Source organism: Bidens hawaiensis, unplaced genomic scaffold (genome assembly GCF_021521415.1).
Source record: "Bidens hawaiensis isolate Kalapana, Puna unplaced genomic scaffold, B.hawaiensis_p1.1 tig00070943_1, whole genome shotgun sequence".
NCBI classification, from domain to species: Eukaryota; Viridiplantae; Streptophyta; class Magnoliopsida; order Asterales; family Asteraceae; genus Bidens; species Bidens hawaiensis.
In genome coordinates, this window is record NW_027502447.1 from 30644 (window position 1) to 40145 (window position 9502).

A 9502-nucleotide genomic window follows, 5' to 3' on the forward strand; every position below is an offset into this window, starting at 1 on the left:
ATATCCACATACTCTCATATTTATTCTTTACAAGTTGGATCATTGCAACCACAGGGGAAGATGTTAGAGCAAATAGATACCTTATCAAGCACTCACTTTTGTAAAACCATCATGATAGGATATTTTAAAATAATAACAAATAATTTACAATATGATAATGGAATATCATTTAAATCGATCAACCAAAAGTTAAATACTTTAACATAAACATATACAATATTGTTTTTATTAAAACTTACAACATTTTGTTGTGTCACAAGTTGTCTTATTAACATAGTACTAAAAACGCCCATAATTACATAGCACACTATTAACAATTCGAATTAATACAATATAGATCAACAACTCTCCTAAAAATAAACTAAAAAACTAAACAAAAATTAACTTACACTTACACTCACACATTCGCTTTATAGAGAATGAAAGAAACTACCGATATACTGATCTCACATATTTTAGAAATTTAATTTTTGACACAATGATACATTAACTCCTCAAGTTCATCTCATTCATAGTTCATCAAACATTGATACGGATGATTCTTTAGTAGTTCTTTGTAACAAAATGAACATAACAATAAATATAGCATTAAATGATTTATCTTAAGTTTCATTCCTTTTATACTATTTCGAGTTTACTATTTTATTGATTGACATTAATGTAATTACCATAAAAGATTTCATATACTAAAGTGTTAGTTTTCATATTAATCAGATTTCCGTTTTAGTTATACTATAAAATTTGGGATATGCAAAAAAATGCTTTTATAATAATTTTGTTTTGTTATAACCTTTTTACATATTTTTGTTTATACAAATCAGGTCCCTCAAAAAAGAAGTGAATTAAATGGTTAGCGTAGTTGTATATTGTTTGAACGTGTGGTAAAACAAGTATCTAAGTTAATTGAATAAGGCAAAAAATAATATGTTATAACAAAAAAGTATTGCATCGGTTTAATGAGTTCGGCAGTTTGATTAGTTAAGCTGGTAAACTCGAATACAACTCATGCATTTATTTATGTCAAAGACTTTGAACCTATTCAAGACACACATAAAATCATGTAATCTAATCACGACTTACGTAATCAATTTATCTTAGTGAATCAAACATGTGGTAGTTTGTGAACGGATTCATGGTTCTTGATCAAGGTGTAAAGAAACTATAAGAAATGGGTGAGAGCAATGTTTCACGATCAACTTGATTAATCAGACGAGGTACCAAATGCCTAGCAAGCGTAGTTAGGCCCTTTGAACGGTTATCAGTTGTATCGGTCAGCTATTGGTTAGACCTGTAAACCAGATCACACATATATATAGGACTAGATTTTGACGTTTTTCATTCAAAATCTCATTATGATTTATTTACATTAGGCTACATATGTTATCTATTTTCATACTTTCTTAAAATAAGATATATATTATTTTTAGCTCATATTATTTATGACATCAAGAATGCTTTAATCTTGTTAAATGTACGGTATAGTTCTGAAAACATTGGGTTGAATGAATCGTAAATAGGCTACCTTATATAACAAACATTCTCTTAATTCCATTTTAAATAGATTAAGCCAAATACAACTTAATTATTAAGCATATTACATATAACAAGCTAAAGTCATATTAACCTTGTGAAAACAAAAACAATCTTCCTAGTTAATAGCACTCAACACATCCAAGTTTGTCATGTTTTCAACCTTTTTCATAGTCAAAAGGACCGAATTAAAACTAGCAGAAAAATGGATGCATTAAATATGAAAATTATAAAAAGGTTGGTGCATTATAGAATCTTTGCGGACCCTCACTTTTTAATAGCCTTTCTCATTCCATCTCTCTTGTTCTTTTCCGGCAGACAGAGAGAGATTCCTAAAATTCTGTTGCATATACCATCGGAAGAAATGGACTTTAAGGATCAGAAAGCCTTGTTAGAGTCGAAATCCGGTGACGATGATGGCCGCCGTCTCTCTTCTCCGATGACAAGAAAAGGCGTATATGCAGCCATTTCTTACATGACATGTGCAGGTTCTCTCCCACCTCTCTCTATATATGTACACACACATTTAAACAAACAAAACTTTCAGTGAACCATTCAGTGATAAGTTTGTTTACATTTGTTCATAAACACAGCTTTTTCCCATTTATTTAGATGAATGAAATGAACAAATGTCTCGTTTGTTCATTTACAATCGTAATTGTTTCTGCTCATCGATTCACGTTCGCTCAAATCTATTTATGAGTAATACTAATTTAAAATCAAGTGAATTTCATATGGCATACCATTTGTTTAATAGATATTTTTTATATGTTGAGTGTAATGATAATTATATTTTTGAAATGCTAAATGTAATTTTGTATTGTTGATTCGTGTTCCTTCATATTCGTGAACCATTCGCATATATAGTATTAATGAACCGAAATGGATATGTTAACTTCTTAATAAACAAGAGTATCAATTCGTTTAAATGTATTTGTTCTCCAATTTATTAGTTAAGTTAAACGATAGAACAAACAATTTGAAAACTTGTTGAGGATTTTTGGGAATTGATAATTTAAATTGTTTAAAACTTTGTAATATAAAGTATCTCCAAGGACCCACGAAGTAGAGTGTGACAGTTAATCTATGGTGAGGTTTACCAAGAACCGTTCATAGTGCTGCCTAACTCTATGATGTGATCTATGTTTATTTTAATAAAAAGTAAAAGTGATGGATTTTAGTTAAAAAAAAAACTTTTCTTTTCGTATAAAATACATTTATTATTATCTCAAACATTTTTTTTATTTGAAAATGCTTTTCTTTTCGACGAGATTTGAACCCTCTACATCTGAATGGAGAGAAAACATGTTACATCAACGTATACAATTTGGTCAAATGTGTTTTGATAAATATTTTGTTTAGTTTCTACATACATAATTGGAGATTTAATGTCATAACTAGTAATTTATTATTAAATTAGTGTAGCCCGATTCAAGAGATAGTATTATGGTTTCGATTAAATATATTAATTAATTAACTAATCAATGAAAACAAGAAGAGAAGGACAATAACTTTTTTAGTACAATTATTCTGTGCTTGTACTTTCAAATATCATTTTTGTCATTCTCAAAAAGTCATTTCAGCAAAAATTATAAATTGCTTATCCACATTCAACAAATGAGAGGCTCTCATAACTTTCATTTTCTATAACTTTTAACTTAAAAAAAAATTAGATGAGGTGACATATTGTTTTGTAGGATTTTCTTAGAAATTTCTGATTTGAACTACGGTTATGTGTTATAGGTCAGTCTTCATCATTGTCGCATCAACTTTTTCTTTATCATTTAACCACACCATTCAACTCATGTTATACTTCATTATATGCCATTAATCCATTAGTTTATATTATTTAAAAACAAACTGAAATTAAAAAGAAACTAAAAAAAAGAAAAGAAAACCTTGATTTGAGAGTTTGGAGAATGACTCTCGTAAGGATGGTTATTTGCACCCCGTCACTAGTGACCAAGGAGGGGCAGCACAGTGTTCCTATGGTGACACACCCGCCACTTCAGCACCCCAATGACCCTCTATGAGCCATACCCCATGACCTAATTTCTTGAAGTAAAAATCTATCGTTATTCATTCAAACTACGTAAAAGTACAACCACCAAAATACCAAATCAATCTTACTACACTATTAAAACAATAAAAGGTTTTCTTATGACATTCAAATAGCATGTCTACATAGGCTTTCAACTCATTAATTTTTCATTTATATAATTTTCACATGTTAATTTAAACATTAATTTTAAATATTAACTCTTAAGTTGAAAAATGTTTCAAAATAAATGATTATAATCATTATTTATTAAGTAATAAAGACAATTAATTGTTTTTATTGTTATTTTTTTAAATATTGAGACTTTGTTATTTTATTTTATTTTTTGGTTTTTGGGAAATTATTTATGAATATTTGAACTAGATGTATGGATGTTTGGATTGAAATGGGGATTTAACTCACGAGATTTGGATTATATTGTTGCTTATTAAACGCGCGGTTCAATAAACATTATAATTATATCTTAATGTTATATTCATATTTTCAGTATTCTTTATGTTGTATACTTAAATGTTTTATAATTTCAATAAAAATAGTTTTTATAGCACACAATTTATGTTACAACATCTACATGTTTACACTTCGTAGTTTATGATATACGACTTCAGGAGATGATGAACTTTTTTTTAATATGTCTTTTTTGTTTCATGGTATAAGTTAAAAATATGTGGCATAACTTAGAATTATGTTTTAAATTGTTATTTTTCTTTATGTGTCTTTGTGTACTGGATTCTTTTAACACATACACGCACACACACATACATATATTTTTTGTCCGTGTGTAACATGGGATCTAACCTAGTACTTCAATATATCTATATCTATAATATCTATAAACGAAAACCTTAAAATCCTATGTGTCACGATTTGGTCGCTCCCCCCTTTTATGGAAGCCACCAGATTTCCTGATTTTAAATGGAGGTTTCTCATTGATTTAACCCAAATTCATGGGTATGGGTCTTACCAAAACCAGATAGCTCTTAAACTGGTTATAACATTTCATTAAATTAAAAATTAATCTTACCAATTATTTGATATGAAAATCCTATAAAATAGGGATATACTAAAATTTAATATCCAATTTAAAAAGAAAAAGATATTATTTATAATTAATAAACAATATTTGATATGAAAATCCTATAAAATAGGAATACACTAAAAATTAATATCTTATTTTATTAAAAAAGATACTATTTATAATTAAGAAACAATTTTATAATAAATAAAATAAACGGGTAATGGGTATTACCAAACCCAGATAGCTTTTAAACCGGATTATAACATATCATTTATTTGTGAAACCATTTCATTATCAAACCTCAAGTATATTAATTATTAACTTTCTTACAATAAATAAAATTAAAATCCAAATATACATATATAAATATTAAAAATGAATAATGTAAAAACAGTCCTCGTAATAGTGGCGATAAAATCTAGTTGATTATATATTCAATGCATGTACGAGGTTTAATGTAACACAAATCATAACTAATGCACATCAAAATCAACAAAAAAAATTAAGAAACTATGTCGACTTTAGAACCTTTCTATTTTATATTTATTACTTTTAAGGCAAATAAAGTATAAATGATATTATTATTAATAGTCCTTCAAACTTTTATGTTGTCGATGACAATCACACTTACATAATTATCATTCATTTACATTTAATTTTTCTCACATAAATGATTATGAGTAAAATGGGAAACAATAACATATCTTTCTTTTTAAGTAAAAATTAAGTATACATTTCATAAATAACAAATTTTTCCACACAAAATCCCCTTAACCTTGTATTTTAAGGCTATGCGTTATACACCAGTAGACAACCCTCACTGGTTGACGTGAACGCTGACATGACACCCCTCACGCGGGGGGTCTCACTGGGACACAGCCCCGGCCAAGAATGGTTCACAGCGTGACCTGAGGGGAATGACCATGGTCATTCGGGTCATTCACCCAATGGTGGTGAGACCATCCTATTTAATTGCTTCATTTCCTTTTAAAAATTATAATTTAATAAAAAAAAGATAGAAAATGGATGATGATGGAGAATGAGGATAATTGTGTATTTCCTTGGTTGAAGGGTGATGTTGAATGAAGAGGAAGAGCTTGCGTGACACAGACGTAACGAATGAGGGGAATGGTGTTGAAGGGTGTATACCAGTTAGCCTAATTATGAACCAACCATCTCACTTTTCACTAGGGAAAAAAAATAAAATAAAATAAGTGTACATCATCATCATCATCATCATCGTACTCAGTATATCCCACCAATAGCAATGCTATGGTAGGGTCTGAGGAGGGTAAGATGTAGACAGCCTTACCTCTATCCCATAGGGATAGAGAGGCTGCTTCCGGTGAGACCCCCCGGCTCGATAGTAGTTTTGCATCAAGCCTTGGACATAAGGCACATAGCACTCAATCATCGGGACACCGGCTGATCGGTGCATGTGCCCTTGTCTTTCGGCTATCAACGCCACCACATGATGCCTGATTAACCTTCCGCCACTTTTAACGTTATTTTCACGAGATTAGTAAAATAACGTCAAAATTAGTGCAATTTTACTTTTGCCCACCCGAGGGTTCACACATATATACATTATATGCGCGCACCGCAAGCAGGGCGTTTAAGTGTACATATGATAACTGACTATATGAACTATGAAGGTATTCATTTAAACTTGAATTCTCATCATGATCTTTACGATAACAAATATATTTTTTTTTTCCTTTTTCTAACTGCAATATAAACTCCTTTTTTTCTGCAAATGTTTTATAGATAGATTCATCATTCATCAAACACTGATTTAAAGATAATTTCTTACTATTCGGCTCCAGTTTTCCTCGAATTATGTTCAAGTTCACATTTGTTAGCATATCAAATTCGGTTCAAGCTTATCTTACTACCATCGAGTAAAGCATGACTTGTTTATACTCCTTTCCGATAAACACTCAATGCCCCACGATACCTATCTGGGAGAATATATATTAATTGTATTGCGTATATGTCATTATATACATCAATTTGTTTCAATTTAATCAAATAATTGTATATTTATTTAAGATCTTATTATTTGTTGACTACTTTTACATATTTCTTATGTTGATTTTGCAGTTCTCTTGATACTATTCAACAAAGCTGCTCTTTCCTCATACAAATTTCCATGTGCCAATGTCATTACCCTTTTCCAGGTTTACCTCAACAAATAATTTTAGTTTTGACTTTCAGTTGGTCAAAGTTGATATTTTTCTTAGTAGAAATTTACATCCATAGTTTATGTTTTTTAGTCAAAACAATTCAGGTTGTAGCCATCGAGTTTACCTTTACAACGAGTACAATTGTTAATGGTTTGAAATATAAACTAATATGTTTTACTTGCGTTACCTTTTCTTTATGTTTTTTTTTCTAGTTGGTGTGTTCATCAGTTCTTCTTTATGCCATGCGATGTCGAAAAATCATCTCTTTCCAAGTCAATAATGAAAACCACAGCACGAATAACATCCCGGGGATTTTTGTACCATTAAGTGCATTGCTTACAACTCTTCCTCTAGCCATTTCCTATCTTCTTTACATGGTACGATATGTTTTGCTAGTCGGATTTTTTTTTTAATTTGAACGAAGGCTCACACACCTTTAATTAATGCACATATGTAGAGGACTGCTCAATGCAAAGCAAATTTTAAGTAGAGAACCACAATAACCATATAAACACATTTACATTTTTCTTTAATTGTGATTCAAAAAGCGATCATGTAAGCTCATAAACCGTGTACTTTCTCTCACTCTCACTAAATCTTACATGTACTGCTACTAGTGTTTAATGCTTATGTGGTTCTCAGAGTTCTCTACATAAAAGTTGTTTATATATTGAGCGTGCGCATATATATTTAATATGGTTTATCGGTAATTTCTAATCTGACATGTTTTCTTTTAATTTAAAGTTAGTTTCAATGGAATCGGTTCGTGGGGTGAGTGTGCCCATGTACACAACACTTAGACGGACCACCGTAGCATTCACAATGGTAGTAGAGTATGTTTTAGTGCGACAAAAGTATTCACGCTACATCATTGGCAGGTACATTTCCTAACACTAAAGACGAGATTTGTACATTTCAGTTTACTATGTAAGTTTTGTTTTATAACACATAATATAGGGACCATGGAACTGTGACAAATGTTTGCATATGCTTCACAACCTTTTTTTATGTCAATAAATTTTATTTTACCTCAAATCTACCTTTAAAACCATAAAACCACAGAAAAATGAGAACCAAATAATATCATATCATAAGTTGATCAAACTGGTTACTAGGGTATTGTAGGGCCCAATAGTTTTTTCTAGCAGGCTCTCATGATCGCCAACAAACAAGTTGATCAAACAATTGTATTTCAGTGTAGGGATAATCATATTTGGTGCCTACATAGCTGGAGCTCGGGATTTGTCGTTTGATGCATATGCCTATGCCATAGTTTTCTCTGCAAACATTTGTACCGCAATATATCTAGCTTCGATAGCTCGAATAGGTAACTATATATTTTTCTTATGGATCCTTTCATTTCAAGATAGTTTGTGACATACATACTGTTATTTTATCAGGAAAATCTAGTGGTCTGAATAGCTTTGGTCTTATGTGGTGCAATGGTAAGAGCCACCCCTTTATCAAAGAAATAGGCCCAAAGTTGCATTTTGGCTTTTAAATTAAAAAGTCAAGATGCTGACCCAAATCATTTTGTAGGTATAATATGTACTCCAATTTTGTTACTGTGGACATGGGTATCTGGTGATATCCAAGTCACCGCCAACTTCTCTTACTTGTCATCAGTTGGATTTCAGGTACGAATTTATAATATTATATAAATGGTTTATGTAAAACATTACGTGTTTGCGTATTATACTTCAGTTGTGAATGTTTTTATACAGGTTGTGATGCTTCTATCCTGTGTTTTGGCTTTCCTTTTGAACTATGCAGTTTTCTTGAACACAACTCTAAACTCAGCCCTCACGCAAACGATTTGCGGGAACTTAAAGGTTTGCAAAGCTTTGATTTGATTATAGTTCAACTTTATGGTTTGACATTTAGAAGTCAAAAATTTTGATTTTTGGGATGAAGGATAGCATAATGGTATACACAAGTTAATGAATGACTTCTTTAACTACAAATGTACATATGCATTTTATGTCGCACGAGGCCAACATATTGTGGACATTTAAAAGTCAACAGTTTGACTTTATGGGCAGTTTGACTCTGAAAGTCAAACAGTTGACTTTTGGGACATAGGCAACATGTTTTGACATATATAATGATATTGTAGGATCTTTTCACGATCGGGTTAGGCTGGATTCTCTTTGGTGGTCTCCCATTTTGATCTGGTATATAACCACCCTCTTCAGGATTCATCTTTTATAACATTTGATTGTGTTTTTCAAGCTCTCTCTTATATATTTTTAAAATTGTGTTGAATATAATTAGTTGAACGTGGTGGGCCAATCTCTTGGGTTTCTTGGATCATGTACCTACGCGTATTGCAAGATCAGAGGGTTGTAACCGGTAAGCAGGTGAGATGCACTTCATGTTTTGTTCTCCATACAGGATATTCAAGAATAGTAAGGCCATAGTATCACAATGTATGGATTTTTGTGTGATCTTGTGTGTCTTGTGACAACTTCATAGTTCATTACAATTTTCATTACAAAAATGTAATTGTTTGAATATTTTAAGGAAACATGAACTAATTAAGGTTATTTTGGCTTGTAACAGGTTCATGTCTAGAAGGCACATGATAGAAAAATCAATTTTGTTTAATCAAAACTTGAATTCAAGTCTAATTTGGAAACCACTATAATTTAAGTGTTTTGCTTGTCTGTTAGTGATTCGTCGCATATTCATTGAGGCATTTTTCCTGAA

The 9502-nt window shown here is 30.9% G+C and overlaps 1 protein-coding gene across 2 annotated transcripts; it reads left to right on the forward strand.

Moving 5' to 3' along the window:
• Window positions 1-1739: 1739 nt before the first annotated feature.
• LOC143605727 (UDP-N-acetylglucosamine transporter UGNT1-like) lies at window positions 1740-9489 on the forward strand. Of its 2 annotated transcripts, XM_077081735.1 has the most exons (11): window positions 1740-2018; window positions 6711-6787; window positions 7006-7170; window positions 7538-7671; window positions 7990-8120; window positions 8194-8238; window positions 8333-8430; window positions 8518-8625; window positions 8910-8956; window positions 9006-9015; window positions 9068-9332. In XM_077081735.1, exons 1-11 carry the CDS (start codon window positions 1751-1753, stop codon window positions 9140-9142), a joined length of 1158 nt encoding a protein of 385 aa, XP_076937850.1. In that variant the 5' UTR covers window positions 1740-1750; the 3' UTR covers window positions 9143-9332. The 2 variants fall into 2 exon arrangements, 1 of the variants encoding a protein (XP_076937850.1); XR_013148602.1 differs by adding an exon at window positions 9356-9489 and having other exon boundaries at window positions 8910-9153.
• Window positions 9490-9502: the final 13 nt, after the last annotated feature.